This window comes from Cibotium barometz, chromosome 9 (assembly GCF_041138505.1).
Source record: "Cibotium barometz isolate CiBa-2024 chromosome 9, ASM4113850v1, whole genome shotgun sequence".
In the NCBI taxonomy this organism is placed as follows: Eukaryota; Viridiplantae; Streptophyta; class Polypodiopsida; order Cyatheales; family Cibotiaceae; genus Cibotium; species Cibotium barometz.
In genome coordinates this window covers 28,595,694-28,621,085 of record NC_141054.1, presented here as the reverse complement: position 1 = coordinate 28,621,085, position 25,392 = coordinate 28,595,694, and the positions used below count along the sequence as shown (strand labels likewise).

Below are 25,392 nucleotides of genomic sequence, written 5' to 3'. Positions count from 1 at the left end.
CCATGAATAACTCATTGCCAATGAAGTGGGCAAGAGCTTGCATCAATGGAGACTACACACACACACACTACAAGCATGCAGCATACACAAGAGAAAGAAAAAAGCATTCAACTAATCATAGATTAATCTACTTCAATGATGCTAAAACAGATTAAGAGAATGAAGTGGAGCTATACTCATTGGAGCTTGATGCTCATTAGAGTATAATAGAGAGAGAGTTAGAGAGTTGCCATAGCTTAAGAGCTCAAGAGCTTCACTCAATAGCTTATGAGAATGGCCAAAAATGTCCACTTTCTTTAGCTAACATCTCTTTTATAGAGATGTCACTAACCCTAACCCTAGGCCTCTTTCACACATGGACGGACAACCCCATAAGTGAGCCTTGCTTAATACACTTAGAACTCTCATTTAGAACCCACATTGGCCTAAAACGATTTACATTGCATTCGGCACAAAAATATGGAAAAATTATGTGTGTCTTTATGTTCCCATGGCTACAATCCCGCTCTCTCGCATTAATTGCTTCCAGCCTCCTTCCATAATCCGTGTTCCCGTGAGTGAACATTCCCCCCTTCCTAAATCGCGCACGTCCTCGGGCACGGTAGAAACAAAAGCTGTAAAAAACAATGGAAGACAAGTAAAGCCTTTTATCGAAAAAAAACCAGAAATGACAATCTCACACGTGAGCATGCAAGTGAGAGTTTTAAAGAGTGCTATAAGAAGCGAGTAAAGACTATTCAAAGTGAGACTATGCAAAGTTTGTACACCGCAGGTTATGACCACAGTCTCAATGTCCTACAAGTGTTTAAGTTATTCCTAAGTGGCAACCCTACTCATAAATATAAGCCATGGTGATTGGACCTTTCTTTCTTTCTTTCTTTCTTTTTTCTTTCTATTTTTTGTTTGTTGTTTTTTTTTTGGTGTGTAAAGAGAAGAAGATTAAAGAGAATTATAATTTTTAGCTTGATAAAGAGGAAGGTTCCATCCCAATGAGACCCAAGCAATGGCCAAGAGACCTCCACCAAGAGAATCTAAAGGCCGCTAAGTATCTCAAGGGCGATCTTTCTGACATAAGGAGTACCCCATGAAGATGAGGGCATCGGTCTCAAGGGCCCATAATGTACCCAAGAGTCCTACCAGCATTTATCAAGGTGATAGAGTCCTTGTAGGTCTTCTTCTTAATCTCGTAGACGTCAGTGTTCACCCCATGGAAACCAAGACATCGGCCCCAAGGTGCTAAAACAATCCAAGGTCCTACCAAGCATTCCACATGGCCGTAGACACGTCATGTCTCAAGTCACTTTTATATATATTTTTAGGGCATGTGTTTTGTAAATTTTTTATTAATCGTAGCACCTAGCCCATACCTAAGAGGTAGCTACAACTAGGTATGGGCTAGGTGCTACCACTAGGAATAACTAATATACTTCTAGAGCATAAGAACTTGGCATACTCCATTGGTATATGTCTTACACCGTCTTCAAATAGAAATACCTTCTACTAAGTCCTCTAAGAATCTAGAAATCACTCGCCACATGGTAACAACTAATTTAAAACTTAAACCAGCCAACTTTGTGTGAACATGCAAACAATATATGTAAAAGTGAAAAGCACATAAAGAACAAAAGATTATGATTTGAATACACCTGTTGTAGTGCTCGTTGATGTTGTGCGTTTGTCTTGATGCATTGCTAATGTGTAGATTGCTTCTCTTTGTTCTTTGTAGGCATTGCATGTCTCCCCCCTTCCTAATTTGTGTGCACGGTAGGTGGACTATTTGGGCGTGTTTGTATGCTCTTGTTTAACTCAGATCTCTGCAAAATGTCTTATTAACAAACAAGAATAGAAAAGAATAAAATTTGTTATTGGTGCCAATCACCGAATATAGCCGAGGGGAAAAACCCAGTGGGAGAAAAGTGCCCTGGCTTGTTGATCTTATTGTGGTGTTGATGAGCTTACCCTTGCACTGGCGGTGGATCCGTGTCCACTTCTGCTAGAAAGATGGTATCAATCACTTCAGGATGATGCAAGGACAATCTTGTACAAAAGCCGACCTCTGGAGAAGGTGGTAGAGGAAGGAGTGCTTCCTCGCTAAAATATGGCATTGGTTCTATGGGAAGGTTAGGACACCCACAAGATCTTTTAATCCATTTAAAGCCGACATCATGGGGTTACCACTCAATGTGAGACTTCAATATGTCTACACGAATGCTCAAGGAGCTAAGATCTTTAGGGATCCACAACAACGGTATCTTGTTAAGATTGCAGACTTTTTCTCAGAGCTTGATAGAGCACCTCTAGTCAATGACCAGGGTAGCATGTACATGGGCGGAGATGGTGTTTGCTCTACGAAGTCACCTATCATCCAGAGAATGTAGACAAATTAGAAGGACTCTCTAAGAGTGAGTTCCTAGACTTATCAAAGCCTTCTGGAGCAAGGGAGTCTAGAGATGATTGGCTCATTAAGCCGGACATGCCTGGACCATCCAATGCCCAGTCCTCAAAGCCATCCATAGATGATTTACTTTTTGTAGATCTAAATTTGGAAAGGGATAGGAAAGGCAAGAGCAAAATGGATCAGGGGGTTGAGAACCAATGGGAGTTTGTACGACAAATTCCAGTGCCAAAGGTCTTTCAGGATGACCCACTTCAAGAGGTCTATAAGGACTCTTTAGAAGGATATTATGCCACTTCAACTAGATTGCCAGAGGTCTTTCAGGATGACCCACTTCAAGAGGTCTATAAGGACTCTTTAGAAGGATATTATGCCACAACTAGATTGCCAGAGCTAGATCTTCCTCTAGCGAAGCTTGCAGGATACAAGAACCGGATCATTGATAAATGGGCCAATGAATACCGAACCTTAGATTGGAAGGAGATTCGTGAGCTCACGTGGAGAGGACAACCATTATTCATGGAAGTGTTCTCTCCTAATATAGCTAAACCAGGAGAGACAGCCTTTCTTGGAGAAACTGTTGCTCGAGTTCACTAGAGAGGGACCATCAACATCAAAGTGGACCATTGCAAGTAGCCCAACCCTAGCACCAAGATATTATCCTACACCAAAAGTGCGACCACAGATCACACCACAACAACGTTTCTCTCACTATGACAATCGAAGGGTAGGGGAGCCAACTCGGCCTTCCATAAATGCACCTCCTGAAATGCAGGTAACAGGATCTTTGGAGAGGGTTGGTGAGGCAGGTAATAGGGGAACCACACCAATTCGGGATGCAAATGGACCACCTTACCAAAGAGAGGAACCACTGAGAGTGAGAGGCTGTAGGCCTGATGATGAGTATTCAAGACGAGTAAGGCCATCAACTCTTCAGAAACTGGTAAAGAAGTACGAAGGGTCGGGAGATCCATATGACCATGTAGCAGCATTTAGGCAAGCAGTTTGAGCTGAGCAAGTGACTGACAAGCATACGCAAATTGAAGGGTTTGGGCTCACTCTTGAGGGAAAGGCCCTTGCTTGGTTTCAGGCACTAGAGGCTTCAGACAAATCTTCTTTACGAGTTTTGGAAGAGAGATTCATTGCTGCTTTTTCCTTGATGGGGATTCAGCATGACACAGTAGCAAACATCTACTCTTTCAAGCAAGGCGAGACTGAGAGTGTTAGAGACTGTGTAAATAGGATGAGGCAGTACATTAATCGTTGCCCAGAAGATGAGAAGCCCACCCATAGTCAATTAATTTCTCTCTTCTTAAAAAGACTAAAAAATTCAACACTACACACACATCTCTATGCAAAGAAGCATACAAATCTCTATGAGTGTTGCCATGATGCTATGGATTTCACAGATAACTTCAAATTCCAAGATGATACTGGCCCTGAGGTGCAACCTAGAGATCAGTGGGGAGATGACGAAATTTCAGGGTCTAGCACACTAGTAAATCCAAACCAGATAGCTAACCTAGTACTAAGGAGATTGGGGACAAACCTATCGCCCACCCATGCAGCCACAACAACAGCCAGCAGCAGAGCAGGTGAATGAGCAGTGTACTACCTACAAGTCCTCATCTTTGTTGAGCATGTGGCGGTAACCATAAAATCAAAGAATGTAATACCTTTTCTCCTCTAGTCACAAAAACCAACCCACAAAGAAGTGGTGCCAGGCCTGTGCTTGGAATTATACCCACACCACACAGGAATGTACCGCATTGCAAGAATGAGACAAGAGCATGAACAGCAAAGGGATGCAGGGGCTCCACAAATGCATCAACAGTATACTAATTTTGAACGTAAGCCACCGATGGCACAGGAGCAAGCATGACCTGTACTTGGAGCTCAACCTCCTGCTCCTGGGACTTCTCATGTGAGGTTTGTTGACTACAACAATTCAAATATGTGTAGAGACTTGGTAAACCCAAGCTATGTGGAGGAGGAATATACATCATATTCATCCAAGGAAAATCTCTTTGAAAGTCCCGCATATCCAAGCCAAGCACTAAAGCCTCGGGGGAACAAAATTCTTTGATGTTGCTAGGCGGCTACCAACTTAGGACTCCAGGCCCCTCATGTCAATGGCAGCAAAGGAAAGTAGAAGCCAAACTAATGGGCCCCTGTTTTATGAGTGCGGAGAACCCCATTGGGCTCGTGATTGTCCACATCTCCCAAGGCAAGCAGCTCAATCCAATACAACAGTACCACAGTTTCCACCAATTGAAAGATATTGTCTACGGTGTTGTGTAGAACACTTTCCAAAGGATTGTTTGCTGAAACTACATGAGGAAGGCACCTCTCAACCAAAGGTCTCACTCAACTTTATAGAGGCAGTTCCATCGCCACCTTCATCAGAGAATGAGGATGTCGTGCCACTTAGAGTCATGACTAGATCACAGACAGGAAATGCCGAAATGAAGACTGATGAGACATCTCAAACTAGGGATGCAAAGGCAAATCTAGTGGACAAAACCCTACATTCCAATAGAAAAAGGACCACTAGGAGGAAAAAGAACTGGAACAAGCAAATTAAGAGTGCATCCACTAGTTCTCAAGAAGTCTCTAAACAAAACATGAAGGATCAAGCTTTTACATCCCAAGAAGTGCATGAGGAGCATCAACCTCAACCTGGGCCTAGTGCTAAACAAGATGAGGCTAGTACAATCGAGGATAGTTCTGGGGGTTCTATTTTTGTGGATAAGGTGAATGAGACTCTTGATGCCATCATTGATTCTCATAGAAATCGCATTGGAGCTTATCTGAGCTACCCAAGAAGCTTCAAGAATACCCAAACCCTCATTGAGGAGAAGATCAATCTAGCTGTACATCAGTAACTCATTAGGGAAGCTCAATCAATACTTGAGGGCCCACCTCCACCTATCCCTCGGGGCCCCACCTCTCTTAAGCCAACATTAGAAACCATACCAGAAGTATCATCAAGTTGGGAAATGAAAAGTGAGCTGATCTCACAAGCTCATATTGAGAAGTCTGCACCAATTGACACCCCATTGAAAGAAGGCATTTGCAACCGGAATCTTATTCTAGGAATTGATTGTGGAAAGATAGAGAATTAATTCAATCATAAAAACCATTGCTTGTTAGCTTCAACTAAATCAAAGCAATTGAAAAATTAAACACTTAAACAAAAATACTTAGCTCCAAAAAGACCATATTGGGTGCAATCTTCCCCCCTCTTGTGCGTGGCCTCTCCCCACACAAGAGTATTTCTTTATTAGCTTTCCTTTTCACCAAAATTAGGCCATAGCTCCCAAAATACAAGATGTGCTTTTTAGAGAGCACGGCACTCTTCTTTAACAAAAATAGAGTGTCAAATTGGGACTAGGGTAAAGCCATAAGCTTTAATAAATTCCACAAAAATAAATGTATCTTTCCTAAAGTTCAAAATGGAAAAATCATTTAATAAGGTTACAAGCTACTATGCTTGTCAAAAATGAAATGTGATGATCCAAGACATTTCTTCCAAAGTAAACTCTTCAATTCCCATAGTCTTCATCACCTGAAAATATAAGCCCAATTAATTATTAAATTAATCCCACAAATATTAAACAGGCACAAATCATCACTAACTCATGACTACCAGGCGTAAGTACCCCAGGAATCACCCTGCCATACAAACCTAACTGAAATAATCATAGGTGGCCTCAAACATACGTCATATACCGCACGTATTAATATTTATAGTGGTATCACCCACGATATTAACCTAGCCGGCATGACGCAAGAGTAATCTAGGGGTCCCCAAATTACTCAAGAGGGGATAAATAATATTTTTCTAGAGGACTTAAAATATATTCTCATGACATCCCTCTTGCTTGAGTTTGCAATTGTCCTCAATTGTGGATTTGCTGGGTTTGAAAAGAATGAAGAATTTCAGGGTAAACTCGGAAAAATTTCTCAGGCATCCATTTAGCATCTTCTTGTGGATGATTCTTAAAAGTCAAAAGATACTTGAAGTATTGATTACCTGTCCTTGTTGTTGTTATCTCTTGGTCAATGATTGCATCAGGAATTAGTACTTCTTCCTCTCCTTCAATAAGAGGTGGTTCCTCATATGTTGGGTGAGTAGGAAGTGTTCCTCGAAAAGGTTTCAAGAGATGGATATGAAAAGAATTGTGGATATTCCAATTAGATGGAAGCTCTAGTCTATAGGCCACATCATTAATCTTTTAAAGGATTTTAAATGGCCCATAATATCTAGGCGCTAGCTTCACTGCAGGGAATTTTTCCACACTCTTTAATCGACGCTTTTCAATTCTCAAAAGTACATAATCACCTTCTTGAAATGAAAAATCTTTGCGCTTCCTATTTGCTTGAGATGTATACTTCTCTTGAGCTCTTTGAATACAATCACGCACTTCAGATAGAATGCGATCAAAGTCTCTAACATATTGGTCGGCTGCTTCAATCTTATGAGAGAGTCTAGTAGCCGGAATAGGCAATGCTCTTCCATAGATGATCTCAAATGATGCTCGACCAGTAGCAGTATGAGGAGTATTATTATAAGCAAATTGGAGTAGGTGTATGTACTTATCCCATGCACTAGGTTGTTGGGAAACATAGGCTCTAAGCATATCTAAGATAGTGCTATTTGTAACTTCGGTTTGTCCATTCGATTCCGGATGGAAAGCCGTGGAAAAATCTAACTTAGTGCCTAAGTTTGAGAAAAGAGCAACCCAAAAGTGACTACAAAATTTAGAATCTCTATCAGAAACTATCACTTTGGGTAGACCATGATGAACAAAAATTTGCTTAACAAATATGTTCGCGGCTTGCTGAGAAGTTAGTGTCTTTTTACATGGAATGAAATAGGCTTGCTTACTAAATTTGTCCACTATTGTCCAAATCATGTCATGGTGACTAGAAGTAGTAGGGAAGCCAGTAATAAAGTCCATAGACACTTGTTCCCATGGTCTATCAGGAATAGGTAGAGGCATAAGCAATCCTAAAGCTTTGCCTTTGTAGCTTTTGATTGTTTGACAAATGTTACATTCAGCTACAAACTTAGCTACATCATTCTTCAAATGAGGCCAATAAAATTCTCGAGAAACTACTTGAAGTGTTGCGGAAACTCCTCTATGTCCCACAAATGGTGGTTGGTGCATCTCTTCCAAGACAAGCTGTCTGTAAGGTTGAGTAACACACAATCTCTTCTCAAAGAAAAGATAGCCATCATTATGAGAATAACTTCCTTGAGGTGTCCAATTGTTTTCACGCAATTTGATCCATATTTGAGAAAAATCTGGATCAACTTCATAAGTTTCTTTCATGAGGACAAATGGTTCACTTTCAATTATAGAAATGTTGTTGATATTTGGTCTTCGACTCAAAGCATCGGCAACAACATTTTCTTTTCCAGGTTGATATTGAATCATAGGTTGGAAACTTTGAATGAAAGCTGCCCATTTAATATGCCTATCTGAGATAAGAGGTTGCGTAAGCAAATGCCTAATGCTTTGTTGGTCTGTCTTGATAAGAAATTCAGAACCCATTAGGTAATGCTTCCAGATTTTCAAAGCATGCACTACTGCTGCTAATTCCTTGTCATAAGTGCTATAATTTTGCTCTGCAGGCTTAAGCTTTCTACTTTGATAGGCAATAGGATGGTTGTCTTGCATAAGAACAGCTCCAAATCCTTTGCCACTAGCATCAGTCACTACTATAAAGAATGGTCTTTGAAAATCAGGTAGTGTTAGAACTGGTGCTTGTGTTAAAGCATTCTTGAGTGTTGCAAAAGATTTATCTTGCTTTTCAGTCCAATTGAAATTTGTAGCTTTCTTAAGGAGTTTAGTCAAAGGATTGGCAATACAAGCAAAATTCTTGACGAACTTCCTATAATAACTACATAAGCCAAGAAAAGATCTAAGATCATGTATGTTTCTAGGCGTAGGCCAAGAAGCAATACACTCAATTTTCTTAGGATCTACACGAATTCCTTCGGCCGATACTATATGTCCTAAGTATTCAATCTCTTCTTGAAAGAAAGAACTCTTTTCAGGATTGACATACAATTTATTTTCTCTCAAAAGATTGAACACTTGTTCCAAGTGTTGTTCATGCTCTTGTCGATCCTTGCTGAAAACAAGAATGTCATCAAAGAACACTATAACAAAACTTTGAAACTTAAGGAATATGCGATTCATCATACGGCTGAAAGTAGCTGGAGCATTGGTCAAACCAAATGGCATAACCAAAAACTCATAATGACCAGTTTGGGTTCTAAAAGCTGTCTTGAAAATGTCAGATTGAGTCATACGGACTTGATGATACCCAGACTTTAGGTCAATCTTGCTAAAGACCTTTGATCCTCTAAGCTTATCAAGAAGATCATCTACCCTAGGAATAGGATATCTGTTCTTGACAGTAATCTTATTCAATGCACGATAGTCTACACACATTCGGTAAGTTCCGTTCTTCTTCTTAACAAGAAGTACTGGAGCTCCAAAAGGTGAACTACTAGGTCGAATAAGGCCTCTCTCTAGCAAGTCTTCTATTTGGCTTTGGATTTCTCTTTGCTCTAAATTGTTGACTCTATAGGGAGCTTTACAAGGCGGGGAATTTCCAGGCAATAAATCAATACTATGATCCTCAGGCCTAGACTTAGGTAATCCTGGAGGCAGATCTTCCATGAAACAGTCACTAAATTTGGAGATAAAAGAATCAAACTTTGGTCTTTTGGATGTGTCCAACTCAGCATCAAGCTGGTTAACCCATACCATATAAGTCTTGTCTCTTTTTCTTAGAGCTCTCTTTGCTTGAGTGTGACTCAACAAAGGACTCATTTCTCCTTTGACTTGACACTGGAGGATAATATTTTCATTGTCCTTCCTTAGAGAAATACTATGAGTGTCATAGTCTATAATAGGATTGTATTTGTGTCTCCAAGGCATACCCAAAATTATATCTACCCCTTGTAAAGGTGCAACTAAGAAATCCCTCTTTTCTGTTAAAGGTTTGATGCATAAATCCAAATCTTTCACTACTTGCATGCAATTATACTTTGTTCCAGTAAATGCTGCTTTGACTTTATAATGCGTAGGTGAAGAATGAAGATTTAATGCTCTAAGTACCTTTTCAGAAATGAAATCATGTGTACTACCATCATCATGCAAAATAAGAACTTCATGTCCATTTATCGTTCCTTTTATTTTAAGCAAAGAATGAACATGAGGTTTACCTTCTTGTTCTGAGTAATCTGGATCGGAATTACCCTCTTGCTGGAATGATTCTTCTTCATTGTCGTCTTCTTCAATCATGTTGACTCGAGCTGCTGCTGCTGGTGTTGAATTCTTGGTACGCTCCGGACAATTCGGTGCTATGTGACCTTCTTTGTGGCACTTGAAACATTTGATAGGAGATGTCTTCGGTTTGCCACCATTGACTTTCTTATTGGTACTCATGTTGCCTTTAGCTTCGTCCTTGCCTTTGTCATAACCTGGTTTATACATTTTCTTTGAAGCATAAAAAGATTTAGTAAATGGTTTAGAAGAAGTACCCTCATGTGCTTTATTCTCTTTAGGAAAACCATTTTTACGTTCTGAATTAGTTGCCAAAGATATTGCAGAAGATAATGAATGAGGTCGAAACATATTCACATCGGCCGTAATGGTAGATCTAAGGCCCGATATGAACTTCCTTTTTTGATCCTTCTCACTAACTCTATCCACAACCTGCACCTGTAATAAAGTATTCCAGAACTTTTCTACATACTGTGACATAGTTTCCTTTTCCAATTGATGCAAAGTGTCCCATTGGTGCCTAACTTTGGACTTGAATTGTGAGGGTAAAAAGTGCTTTTTGACCAGCCGTTGAAATCTTTTCCAAGAATCTGGCTTGTCACGACCTTGCTTAACTACACTCCACCAAAAAGCTGCACTGTCTACCATATGATTGACTGCACATTTAATCTTATCATTCTCTGAAAATTTTTCTCCAGAAAAATAGTCATCTAGTTGACTAAGCCAAGCTAAAATGACCCTAGCATCCTTCTTTCCATCATAATTTTGAAATGTGAAAGCTTTCCGACTAATCTTGGATTCTTTTTGTGACCTTTGTGCTTGCAATGTAGCATTTACAGCCCTTTGAATAGTGTCATCTTCGTCATCAAAAGATAGCGAAGAGTCACGCTTGCGTCTACGATTCGAGAGCTGTCTCTCCAATTCAATACGCTTCTCTCTTTCTTCTACAATTTGATGTTGTAAAGAAAGGAGTTGCTCTTGAATTGATGGCGAGATAGGCAAATCTGCCATAGTGCTTGTGCAAAAGATGTAGATAAATAAAATTTTACTTTATTTGATGTAAATAAATAAAGCAAAAATGAGTACTTATCTTATTTTTCTCCCGCAATTCGATCTTGGTTGAAGCTGAACAAGACGTTGTTCAATGGCTGAATTGAATTCTCGTCGCCTCAAACAAATCCCAAACGATTCCGCGTGATTCGAGAGTCTTGGGCTAGTCGAATTGTTGATGAAATAATTTTTCTGCACTTTGAAACCTGCTGAAACAGTCCTGTAAACCTTGCCCAAACTCTGTAATATTTTTTTGAAATTTTCAAAAATTTTCAGAAGTGATTTCGGAATTTTCTAGCCTTTTCTAGGCAATTTTCAAGCTTTTTAAAACCTGTAAATCACTTTTCTGCACCCAGAAATTTTCAGAATTGGAAAACCTTTGAATTTCTCCTCAAATTTGGAAATTGGGAAAAGTAGGGGTTGAAAAAGGAGTGATGTGACTTGCATAGGGATTGGGAAAAGTAAGAGTAGATTAAGATTAAGAGAAAATTAGGATTATGGAGTGATTAGACACTTTGAGCTTTTTTTTTCTCTTTCTTCTCTCCACGCGTTTTGCACCGGCAGGCTGCCGCCGGGCGCCTCTTGCTCCAAAAGCTTGTTGAGAATTTTAAGATGGCTTTTGCATGGATTTATCTCCCCCGTCCATTATAGATTTGCTCAACCCTGAAGCTTTCTGATTTCTGAGAGTTACCCGTGAGGTTTTTGGCTATGAGGATTCCATCCATACGGTCAGATTCTGATTTCATAGAGTATTTGGAAAAACCACTTTTTGAATAAGAGGGATGGTTTTGCAGGGTGGTGAGTGGGTTTGAGAGTAGATCTAGTTTTGAATCTTTGACCGTTGGGTAAAGACCTGCAAAACACCCTTCTGTCCACTCGATAAATTCCTGCACTTTCTTGATTTTTGAGAAGTTGAAGCCCTTTCCTACCTTCTCCACAAATCTCCTAGTCCAAGCTCTGATACCACTGCAACCGGAATCTTATTCTAGGAATTGATTGTGGAAAGATAGAGAATTAATTCAATCATAAAAACCATTGCTTGTTAGCTTCAACTAAATCAAAGCAATTGAAAAATTAAACACTTAAACAAAAATACTTAGCTCCAAAAAGACCATATTGGGTGCAATCTTCCCCCCTCTTGTGCGTGGCCTCTCCCCACACAAGAGTATTTCTTTATTAGCTTTCCTTTTCACCAAAATTAGGCCATAGCCCCCAAAATACAAGATGTGCTTTTTAGAGAGCACGGCACTCTTCTTTAACAAAAATAGAGTGTCAAATTGGGACTAGGGTAAAGCCATAAGCTTTAAAAAATTCCACAAAAATAAATGTATCTTTCCTAAAGTTCAAAATGAAAAAATCATTTAATAAGGTTACAAGCTACTATGCTTGTCAAAAATGAAATGTGATGATCCAAGACATTTCTTCCAAAGTAAACTCTTCAATTCCCATAGTCTTCATCACCTGAAAATATAAGCCCAATTAATTATTAAATTAATCCCACAAATATTAAACAGGCACAAATCATCACCAACTCATGACTACCAGGCGTAAGTACCCCAGGAATCACCCTGCCATACAAACCTAACTGAAATAATCATAGGTGGCCTCAAACATACGTCATATACCACACGTATTAATATTTATAATGGTATCACCCACGATATTAACCTAGCCGGCATGACGCAAGAGTAATCTAGGCGTCCCCAAATTACTCAAGAGGGGATAAATAATATTTTTCTAGAGGACTTAAAATATATTCTCATGACAGCATTCTACCACCACCTAGTCTTGCCTTCCCATGCAATGAAGTTATTGATGCTAACAAGGACATGGCAAATGAGATGTGGGCAGCAGTTCATGAGAAAGTTATTAGGGGAAGGTTGAGGTCTAGGGGCCCTTTAAGCTGCCATATTATGATTTTAATGACTTTTTGTTAAAATGTTAAGTTTCTTTGACTTTAGATACCTTCTTATTCTTCAAATGGCTAGAAGTTTGAATTTCAAAGTTTCTCGCCAAAATTGAATTTAAAATTGAGTGGGCAAAACCATATCATGTGACATATCTATGGAAAGAGCTCAGCGAGTAGATCCTGGATCTCTAACCTCCGACAAATTTTGAGCTCATATGTAGAAGTTATGGATGTTCGAAATTTCAAAAACTTTTTCCTCCACTTTTTGGGAATGAAAAGTACAAAAAGGCATCTTCTAGAGAATCTTTTGACCACCTTTAATCACCCAACATTTTTGTATACATGGCATCACATGATTGGCCCTTTTCCTTAATAACCTTTTAATCACATGGCATCTTAAAGGCCCCCTATAGACCTCAACCTTCCCCTAATGCCTCTATTATTTCACCTCCATTCTCTTAAGTGGATTTTACCAGGGGCACAGAAAACCACTTTAGATGCCTAAGCACCCAGGAGGAAGTTCAAACAATTGTTTCTCCTAGAAGTAAGCATACAATGAAAACCTTACCATCTTATTTGGGAGTGTTGGCTATATATAGAATGTCTCTATATATATAGCCCTAGGATCTCCTCTATATATACTCATCTATTGTGTGTATTCCACACACTTTGGGGTTTCAGTCTCTATGTCTCGTCTCTCTCTTCCTCTCACCTCTCGTCTTCTCAACATGGTATCAGAGCAGCTGTGGCAGCGCACAATAACCTTAGCAAACGGCTGTCTCAGCCGGCCACAAGAGCAACAGAACGAAGTCACCAGCAAACCGGCGCGCATATCACAGAGAACAACCCGATCGTTGAAAACGCACGCGTTCAACCAGAGCAGCCGGGGTCATCAACAGCAGCCCTGCTGCGCTACAGCCCATGTGAGGAGAACAGTAGCCAGCACACCAACCGCGAGGAGAGAACAGTCTCTCTCTTTCTCTTTGGCTTGTTGCATCACGAGCCACGTGGAACAATCGGCCGCCAACACAACGGTCCACGAACAACACCATCGTATATCAGCCATATCATACGGCTATCTTCAACAGCCGACGGTGTCCCCAGCCGGCGTTCTGTGCCGTTTTTGCAAACCAGCCACACCACAGACTACTGACGACACCAGCCGGCGTTCTGTGCCGTTTTTGCAAAAGCAACATAGCCGGAAGCTGGTCATCCTTCCGGCCATCAGCAGCCAAGATTTTTTTTGGGTGGCCGCTAGCCAAACTCCGCTCTCTTAAGGAGCTTCAATTTTTCCAGCCCTCTGCCGCCAGAGATCGGCCTTCTTTCCCAGTCCCTCTCCAAACTCCGATTTGTAGGTGGTGTTCAATTTGCAGCACCTGCGGCTCCGATTCCTTGGGAGCTCTGCAACTTAACAGCTCTCCAATATCTTGACCCTGGTGGGAACGGATTTGGAGGCAGAATACCCTCTTGTCTCAGGGATAATCAGCTGACAGGCCATCTCCCAGAACACTGGAATGCAAGATCTTCTCTCGTATACCTAGATTTGTCTGATAATCTGCTGACAGGCCACGTCTCCTCCGTTTCTAACCTTACTAATCTCCGAAGCCTAAACCTTTATGGGAACAATCTGGGAGGCCAGTAGCAGTGCTCCAAATCTTCTTCTCTATTTCAAGCAGTAGCTATGTATGGTTTTAGCTTTTCTTTTGGCAGGCGTATTTTTTTGCTAACGTTTTAGTTTTATGTGCAGAAGAAAATAATTCTTCTTGGGCATCATAACCTTTGATACCATTGATCTTTGATAGCTTTTCTTTTGGCATTGTTCCCATGGATTAATAATATCTTTACCGTGCTTTCTTGATGTATTGGTTGTGTGTGGGCACAGCAGCACCTGCACCTGTTCCCCTTCTCTTGCATGTGACCTTGTATGTGTGTGTATTCATACACACACATACGATAAGGAAAACTGCTATATGGGTAGGTATCCATCAAGTGCGTGGAGGATACTCAAATCTTACTTTTCAGATGAGGAGCTGATAGGTATGATTCTCATATTAAATCCTCAAGAAAAGGTATGTCAATTGTGATGCTTTTAAATGCATCCTGTTTCTTTCATATTGATGGAATTCATATTGATGGAATGTGCATCCATTGACTTGGTTACATGTTTCGTGAATGATGGTTACATGTTTCGTCTATGATGGTTGACTATGTTCTCGTGGATTGTGTCCATGATGCCATGGTGTTGTTTCGTGATGATGGTTACATGTTTCGTCGATGATGGTTGACTATGTTTCCATGGATCGTTGTTCCATGGTGATGGTTATATGTTTCGTTGATGTTATTCATTCCAAGTTATATGTTTCGTTGATGTTATTCATTCCAAGCTATATGTTTCGTTGATGACTATGTTTCCATGGATTGTATCCATGATGCCATGATGTTGTTCCAGTTACATGTTTCGTCGATGATGGTTGACTATGTTTCCATGGATCGTTGTCCCATGGTGATGGGTATATGTTTCGTTGATGTTATTCATTCCAAGCTATATGTTTTGTTGATGATGGTCATTCCAAGCTACATGTTTCGTTGATGTTGGTTCACTTGGCTAATCTATATTTGTTGATTGTGTTTCCATGGATTTTATCCAGGGTTCACTTGGCTAATCTATATTTGTTGATTGTGTTTCCATGGATTTTATCCATGATGCCATGGTGTTGTTCCGTGATGATGGTTACATGTTTTGTGAATGATGGTTGACTACGTTTCCATGGATCGTTCCCATGATGCCGTGGTCATTGGATGCACCGTGCCTTGGCTTTGGCTCATCATATTGACTAAGTTTATTTAAGTCTATCAATGTCTTTTGTGGTTGACAATGCAACCATGCAGGTCTCAATGGATATATGGGTGATCTTGTCTTGCCATGAGAGAGGGCAGGGTTAGTGGCAGCTCTTTTCATGATCAGAATGACGGTCTTTATTCTTATGTGACTGATCAATGGTGGTCAAATCTTGGAATTCACTCTATGGCAACTAACAAGAAATTCCGTCGAGCATATTTCTCGAGAGGTCTAAATGGCTATAATGGTGGTCAAGTCTTGGAATTCAATCTATGGCAACTAACAAGAAATTCCGTCGAGCATATTTCCCGAGAGGTTTGATTTCTCGTCCTATCAACTTATCATGATCAGAATGACGGTCTTTATTCTTATGTGACTGATCAATGGTGGTCAAATCTTGGAATTCACTCTATGGCAACTAACAAGAAATTCCGTCGAGCATATTTCTCGAGAGGTCTAAATGGCTATAATGGTGGTCAAGTCTTGGAATTCAATCTATGGCAACTAACAAGAAATTTCGTCGAGCATATTTCCCGAGAGGTTTGATTTCTCGTCCTATCAACTTATGAGGTTTATGTTCACATCATGTCATCCATCTTCACATGTCAGAGGTTTGATTTCTCGTCCTATCAACTTATGAGGTTTATGTTCACATCATGTCATCCTGGCTACATGCTGCCTGCGGATGTCAAAGGTTTGATTTCTCGTTCCGTCATCTTATGAGGTTTACTATCCTGATTGTGAATGTCCCGTTAGCTTATGAGGTTTATGTTCACGTTATGTCATCCTGACTACATGTCAAAGGTTTGATTTCTTGTCCCGTCATCTTACGAGGTTGGTTTACGTTCACGTCATGTCATCCTAACTTCATGTCAGAGGTTTGATTTCTCTTCCCGTCAGAGGTTTGATTTCTCGTCCTATCAACTTATGAGGTTTATGTTCACATCATGTCATCCTGGCTACATGCTGCCTGTAGATGTCAAAGGTTTGATTTCTCGTTCCGTCATCTTATGAGGTTTACTATCTTGATTGTGAATGACACACGTTTGATTTCTCGGCCATCATCTTATGAGGTTTACTTGCAAGTACGTCATGTCAGAGGTTCGTTTTTTCATCATGTCTGGTCATCCTACCTATGGACGTCAACGGTTTGATTTATTGTCCTATCATCTTATGAGGTTTGATTTCTTGTCCTATCATCTTATGAGGTTTACTTTCATATCATGTCATCCTGGAGGTTTGATCCAAGTTATAGTTGTCTCATTATCTTGACTCATAATATTGGAGGTTTGATCTTATGTCATAGATTTTTCCCATGGCAAAGATATGATTCTAGCTTTCCATGATATCCTTACTAACTAGAATGAGTGTCATTTTCTATTTTAGTGTTTATTGACAGGTCAATCTTCCAAGTCAACTTCTCCAAGTAACCAGATTCTCTTACCAAATTTAGTTCATTTAACATTGATTGGATGATCTTCCACAAGTTGACATTGCCATGCATGTCCTTGCGGATGGACTATACTCCTAAGCAACCATATAATAGATACCTTTATGTCTATTTCTTTGTGTACATCTTTTCGTGTACATCTCATATTTCTATAACAAAATTATGGTTTTCCATTTGTTATGGAGAGTTCTTCCATATTACAGGGATTATGGATCAGGATTGTATTTGGATATTGTTGAGCTTCAATATAGAGAAGAGACTACAAAAATATTATTTGGCATCGTCACAAAGATAGACTCGCACTCAACCTACATGAATGGATCAAGACAACATGAAGATGGATGACGATAACTCCTTCAAAGCCTTCATGGCTATTGTATATATGGGAGTGATGTAGCTCCTTCATGGATATTGTGTATATGGGAGTGATGTAGCTCCTTCGCAGCCTTCATGGCTATTGTATATATGGGAGTGATGTAGCTCCTTTGAATAATACTTTGTAACTATAAAATAATTTAATATAGCGGTAGGTGTATATAGAGCTGTGGGTTTTTCCCTTGAGCCCCCAAGGGTTTTTTCATCCACAGTTAGAGACCCTTCTTTGAGTGGGGGTGTTGGCTATATATAGAATGTCTCTCTATATATAGCCCTAGGATCTCCTCTATATATACTCATCTATTGTGTGTATTCCACACACTTTGGGGTTTCAGTCTCTATGTCTCGTCTCTCTCTTCCTCTCACCTCTCGTCTTCTCAACAGGGAGAATATGAGAACTGTTCTCAAACCTTTAGGATACCCTCCATGCATAGAAGGTTGACAAAGGAGATGGATATGGGTATCGTGCAAGCTATTTTGTCAGCACCAGTGGCTTGTACCTTACCTTTTCTTGATTTGATAAAGCTTCGACCAGAGTTGTGGAATGATATTGCCACATGTTTGTCAGAGCAGGTATTGCTACAAAAGGGTCACCATCAATGTACTATACACCCTGAGACAAAGCATGTTAGGCCAGTTCCTATCAACAAAGTAGGAAAATTTTGTGAGGACGATCAGGGAAATGCTACCCTCCCATTAGAAGTGTGAAAAGTAGCTTTAACTGCAATACTTGATAGTGGTGTAGGAGTGGGCATTGTGACAAGGTCCATTTGGGAAAAGTGGGGCAAACCATCTTCTATTAGGAGTACAAGGATGCACTTGCAGCTAGCAGATGGAAGCTTAGAACATCCCATTGGGCTGCTAGAGAACATATTGGTCACCACATGTGGGATTGAATATGAGCACACATTTGCAGTAGTGGATTTTGGAAAGCATCCAAACTATGAAGTGATATTGGGTAGACCATTCATGCGACAATTTCAAATGATTCAGGATTGGGGATACAATTATTTTTACCTCCGACATGATTTTGTCATCACGAGGGTCAACCTAAAGAATCACTCATATCGTGATGTAACGCGGTCTCCAATAGATGAGTTTGATTCTGCTTCATTTGAGGGCTCAAGAGTTACATTGTCAGATGGGCGAGAAGATCTGTGGATGTGTGGAGCCTCATGTAAGGATTTCAACACTGAGAGACTTAAGGGTAATCAAAGTGTATCAGATGAGGCATACATTCCACAACCCTTCCCTGAGCACTTAATTGATCCCCTAGAATGGAGTCATGTCCTTGCAACATTATCAACATGTGCTTTACCTAAGCCAACTCAATTTTGTGACTCAGATGGATATGACATTATTCCTATATGAATGGTGCAACCACGTGACCTTCTAGATGATTTGTACTATGGGGTTGCATCCACAGCACTGCATGTAGAGGAAGTCTCAGTGGAGGATTTAACACTCGAATCGGCTAATGATGCTGATAAGGAAGATGGATGGGACTCTGATTTTGATGATGATGTGATAATCCCCGAGGAAGATTTAGGAAAGGCATGCCTACTCTTGAGAGGAAGGGAGGTTCAAATAGAGATCCCTCGAAGCCGACCCAAACGTAAATGCTGTAAGAGCCATAAGAGAATCCGTAAACAAGATGAGAGGGAACGATGTGAGAGAATACAAAACGAAAACGAGGAGTTTAAGAATGAACACTCTCGACCACCACCTCACTTCTCACGAAAGAATGGATATCTATACTATGTCCAAGCACAAGATAGTATCAAAGACCAAGTAAAACGATCAGATGGATTCCAACCCTAGGAGAAAAGCTGGTTTAAGTTGGCAGTGAGCAGGGTTTGCAGGTTCGGTTTAACCCTAATGGTTGTTATGTTGAAGACTTTACAGACAAGTGCACGTCGGTTTTGCAAAAGGCAACAGAGTGGACAGAACATTTACATTGAATGTAAACATGCCTGAAGTGAGTGCTGCGATGTTTGCAAATGTTTCAGGAATTGTTGCAAACATAGACATTTGGTATAAAAGAATTGGACATGTGATTGTGCAGAGAATGAAGTCTTTGCAGACTAAAGGAATTGTGACATGGCTGCCAAAGTTTAAAGTTGAAGGTATGCAGAAAATATGTGAAGCATGCCAATTTGGAAAGCAAATAAAGCAAATATGTGAAGCATGCCAATTTGGAAAGCAAACAAAGAATGTATTTCCACTGACAGAAATGTGAGTAAAAATGCACTAGATGTTGTGCATTCAGATGTACGGGGTCCTACGAAGACCATGTCTATGGGAGGCTGCAAGTATTATGTGATATTTATTGATGTGACCACAGAAGGAAAGTGTGGGTATACTTCATGAAAAAGAAGAGTGAGGTGTTCACTCATTTTGAGAATTTCGGAGTTATGGTTGAAAAGCAAACAGGGAAACATGTAAAGTGCCTAAGGTTAGATGGAGGGGGAGAGTACTTCTAGCCATCTTGTGAATAAAAACCTCTCTTGTGCAGAAGCTAGGTACTTTGCCTTGCTCACCAATGGTGATTTTGCAAAAGTGTAGGGAGCAAAGAGGAGAGAACTATGAAAGAGTTTAACATGTCCAAGCCATAATGCCTCTATACAACAAGATGCCATGAGGTAATTTCACCACCTTTATACCCAAGAAATACCATAGCTCACCCAAATCCTTTTTCTCAAACTTCTACTTACAAAGCAACCTAGCATCATATATATATTAGCTTCACTATCACCAATGCTAATCAAGTTATCCACATAAATGACAAATAGTATCACTATCACCAATGCTAATCAAGTTATCAACATAAATGACAAATAGCATGATCCCTTGTCTATCCTTTTCACATTAAGTGAAGAATCTACATTGGATATCTGAAATCCCCGATGGTCACAAGATACTCCCTGATCTTGTTTGACCATGCTCTAGATGCACGCTTTAAGCCATACCAGGCTTTATGTAACTCACACACACAAAATCTAGGTGTGTATCACTCTTATAACCCAGTGGTTGTATCATGTATACTTCTTCGTACAAGAAAGAATTATTTACATCCATTTGATGTAAAGATAAACCCCTTTTTTTAGACACAGTAATGACATCTCTCATGGTTTCCATTCTTGCAACTGGTTTGAATGCCCCCTTATAGTTAATGCAATAGGTTTACGCATAACCCTTGGAAACCAATCTTGTTTGCTAACTCATCCATCTAAGTTATCCATGACCTTATACATCTACCTAATTTCCTTAGGCAAAATCACTAACTCCCATGTTATATTTGCATTTAATGATGCCACCTCCTCATTCATGGCATCTTTCCATTTTTTAATTTCTAAGTGCCAACTTAGAACAAGTGGGTTTCTCCAATTTCTATATTGCTTTAATCATATAAGAATAATGATGGATACATTTAGACTTATACACTTCGTACACCTAGATCAATGTACGAGGCGCGCTACGTATTCATTAGGAGGACATAGCAACACCATTTTAACAACATAGTTATGGGTGTTGCTATGTGACACTTCCTAAAAAAAATACGTCTTTTAAAGAGGTTTAGCAACATAGTTATGGGTGTTAGTATGTGACACTCCTAGTGACACTTTTTGATTTAAAAAAACATCTTTTAAAGAGGTTTTTTGCTTGCAAGTCCACAAGTCTGTAGGTGGGCAAGTCCATAAGTTCACAAGGTTACAAGCTGGAAAGCCTGCAAGTTTAAAAGCTACTTGTTAGTCGAGTTGACCAACTATCTACCAGTCCACAAGTCTTCAAGCCCACAAGTCCTCAATCTCACAAGTTTACTTGCCCACAAGCTCAAAAGTTTGTAAGCTGAAACGTTCGTAAGCCTCTAAGTCTGCAATCCCATACGCCTACATGTAAATAAGCTAGCAAGCCCATAGATCTGTAACTTTGCATGCTTGCTTATCTGCAAGCCCATAAGTAAGCAAGCCTACAAGTAAGCCCATAAGTAAGCCAGCCTACAAGCAAGCAAGTTTCCACTTTCGCACTTGCTTGCTTTTCCCCAAGTGAGTAATCTAGTAAGCCAATGCGATGCACATAGTTGTCAATGTCAATGTACATAGCTATCAATGTCATGATCATAGTTAATAATATGTGCAACATCAGGTATGTCTAGCCGACATGCTACAACATATGTAGCAACCAATATAGGTGTACGGCTTGACGTGAAAGGCCTTCGATCATACTCTCTTAGCCTTCAATTCTTTAAATTCTACCATGACAACGATAAACATGTGTGAGGTAGAGATGACCGATGCATCGATCACAAGAAGGATCGCTCTTAATAAAGATCTAGTCTAAGAATCCCCTGGGAGGTACACTACTAAGAAACCCTATGTATCATGTGCGCTCAAGGCGAATGTAAAAAACCCTATACCTGTGAAATTTTCATGAATAAAATGGTCCCTTTTTCTTTAAGGACTTACGGTTCTCTTTTTCAAATTTGATAAAAAGAAACCCCTTCTGTAAATATATTTGTGTAAATTTGTCTTAAGATTTTGAATTGAAAAACCCCTTCATTTAAACTCACGTGGTATACTTACATATTTTCAGGTGAACCCCCCACTACTACATGTTAGCCTAATACCGGGGCTTATTCCGGCACTATTTAACGGGGTCTAAAAAAGCCTCGTCGCCGGTATAAGAGCCGGAACAGTAGCGTCGGTATAAGTGTCGGGTGGTAATACCGGCGTCTATACCGGTTAATATACCGACGCTCATCGACGCATAAATTGGCATCTATATCGGTGCATATACTGTGTTATATACCGGGGTCAATACCGGGGTGTATACCGACTTTAATACCAAAAAAAATACCACTGTATATACCGACGTCAGTACCGGGGTATATACCGACGCTGTAGCAGAATTTTTTTTTGGGACAGAATAGTGCTGCCTGGCTGTTGCCTAGCTGCCTGCAATGAGCAGGATCAACAACAGCAAACAGACAGCACCATTCTGTCTAAAATAGAGCACAAAAACAACCGTGCTTGTTTGCATATTTTCCTGATCGACAAACAAGAAATTAAATTAAACATTAATACTCAAGAATGTTTTGATCATATTTCATTAGTTTGAAGGTCATCTTACATCATGGTAATGCCTCCCAATTGACGGTCTCTCCTTCTTCAAGCATCTCAAACAAGGCCACAAGGCCATGTTTGTGAGCGTACTTCTCCTCTCGCCTACTTGGTGGGCGATTCATGGCCAACTCCTGCACACATGATTAACAATTATAACTTTTAGAAATCAACATTTAGCCCACATACATACATTTAAATAAATAAAATTGCTACAAACACTTACAAATTCATGGCGCATGGTTTCGTAACCACCACTCCCGAGATGAGAAGCCCCTACTGTTTGGAGTCTTGCCCTTGCCGCCTCTCTTTGTTGTTGAAACCTGTGTGGTGTCTCGGTGAGCTCCTGAGCAATGGCTGCCCACTCCCTGTCATCTAGCCAAACAGGTTTCTCCTTCCCCTCTCTAAATGCGTCCCTCGCCTCTGACCTACGATGCCCCATCAAAATGTGAGCTGTATACTATATCCACTCATTAGAGACGACATTCATAGGGTCAGATGGCTGGAACTCTTGCTTTATCTTTGTGTTTATATAATTTTTCTTCCCCTTGTCTTGCTGATCCCATTTAGTCATGACAGAGTCATGAAACTGTATAGTGCACAATTGTCGAATGCGTGTCTTCATTGCCTTCCCTGCACTATCCATTATTGGTGCCCCATCCCTAATTGTGTAAATCTTGCTGTTGTCATGGTCATGTGCACCCCAGGGAGTGGAAGGTGACCCTATGGGTGTGCTATCAACAGATGAGAGCGAAGGACGACGCTCACGTGGTGGTGGTGTCACAGCATCTGTGGCACTACCACCACAACAACCTCCCCCTGAAGATCTACTACGTGAGCGCCGTCTATGTGAAGAGGTGGTAGATTGAGCTGTAAGAGGAGTGGAAGGCTGTGTGGTATGAGGTGTGGGAGCTGCTGTCGTACCCACGAGTGTGGGAACTGGTGTCGGGAAGCCAGATGGTGAGGCAGATGTCCCTGCTCCAGAACCCCAATAACTCTGAGCCATGGCTCTCTGCTCTGGAGTCATGGACGAAAGAAAACCATATAACTGCTGGGGACTCATGCCCTGCGGTGTAGGATTAAATGAGAAATCTGGACTGTAGTCGTAGGGCGGTGAGTCACCCATGGCCTGTTGGACAAAAAACCATATGACAAACTTGTGCGAAATGAAAATTACACGGTAAACAATGAATGAAAGAACCATAAGACAAACATTAACAATGATAAACAACATTGGTAAAACTATATCAACTTGCTCCTACAGTAGTGATTATGATGGCAAATTTAGCATCGTAAGAGATGCACGCAATACAGATATGTTGGCACCATTGTATAATGGAAGGCGTGCAAGTTTACGCATGGCCTCTTCCTCTGGTTCATAATTTGACCATTGAGAATGTCGTGGTTGATGATCTTCATGTTCATGCTCCTCGAAGAGAGCTTCTTGTTGCTCGATGAAGGCATCCAACATTTCTTCCATTGGACCTTCTTCCATTTCCTGACCTTCTTCCATTCCCTCGGGTGCTGTTAATTGAGCTCCATCTGTCACTCCCTCCTGCGATATCCTCATCCTTTGTTGGGGACGAGAATTCACAGGCGCAATGTTATCAAGATGCGGCTGCACACTTGCTTGGTTGTACGATTGAAACCGTAAATTTTGCAAGCGCTCCATTGGAAATATGCCAGCGTCATGAACATGCTCGTTGCAAATCCTTCGTTTTCGAAAGATTTGGTACTTACATCGCATGCATGGACACGCTATTCTCTCTTCAAGATTGAGAGGCTCCATCTAGCAGGATAACATGTATATGTAGCTCATTAAACACAAATCATTATGCATTACACAAAGCACTATGTAAACCATAAAACAGGGCTCACTACAAGAGCTTGAGGGCATACCGACGCTAAAATACCGACGCAAATGTCGAACGTCGATATGTCCGTCGTAATGTTGGAGGAGTATTGTAGGGCGGGGTTTTTTCAAATTTTCGTATCCCGACGCGTATACCGACGACTATACCGACGCATATTCCGACGCGTATACCGACGCACATTCCGTGGCATATTTCGACGCATATTCCGACGCATATTCCGTAGCATATACCGGCGCTCGTAAGTTTTTCACAGCCGAGAGCTTATTTTCTGATTTTTTCGAAGAAGAAGGCACGTTACAGCAAGAGAAGGTCACTTTCTCTCTCTCTTCTCTTTCTCTCCCTCTCCTCTTTTTTCCTCTCTCCTCTTTTCTCCTTCTTTCTTCTTTTCTCCTCTTCTCCTTCTCTTAATATGTTCTTGCAATTGCTTTTATTTTTTAATTTAAGAATTAGGATATTTAGGGTTTTGTGTTTTTTTGGCTCTCTATGCATGTTGAGAGCTCTCTATGTATGCATAGATCTCCTAATGCATGCATAGAGATTTTAGGGTTTTGTATTAGTTCTTTTTCTTGTGTTTAATTTACTAATGAGTTTGTTTAATATTTTGTTTTGTAGCTCTTTCACCTCACCAATCTTTCACCAGTCCTCTCCTTTAGCTTTGCAAAAAAGAGGTAGATCCTCTTTCGATTTTTCTTGTTTATGCTATTTTCTATGAATTATTGCATCCCTGTTTTATGGTTTAGGGTTAGTTTTGGGTTCTTGTAAGCTTACACATAGGATTAATTTAATATCTATGCATAAAACCTATCATAAGCTTGCAATCTCTATGCATAGCCTTCTTGCAAGCTTTATGCATAAGCTCTATTCATAGAGCTTGTGAGCTTGTTAAATCTCTATGCATAAGCTCTATGCATAGGCTTTATGCATAGAGTTTGCAAGCTTATAAAATCCCTATGCATAGGTTTCTTACAAGCTTATAAAATCTCTATGCATAGGTTTCTTGAAAGCTTGCATGGACATTGTACATAGAGCTTGCGTAGCCTTCTTGTTGAAAGCTTTTTGAATGTTTTTACTCT

The 25,392-nt window shown here is 40.3% G+C and overlaps 1 protein-coding gene across 1 annotated transcript; it reads right to left on the bottom strand.

The window, feature by feature from the left end:
- Positions 1–22,456: 22,456 nt before the first annotated feature.
- Positions 22,457–23,069, bottom strand: LOC147635423 (uncharacterized). Its single transcript, XM_086802268.1, has 2 exons — positions 22,672–23,069; positions 22,457–22,579 (listed from the first exon to the last, which is right to left on the bottom strand). The coding sequence occupies exons 1-2, from the start codon at positions 22,885–22,887 to the stop codon at positions 22,457–22,459; spliced, it is 339 nt and encodes a 112-aa protein (XP_086658394.1). The 5' UTR covers positions 22,888–23,069.
- Positions 23,070–25,392: the final 2,323 nt, after the last annotated feature.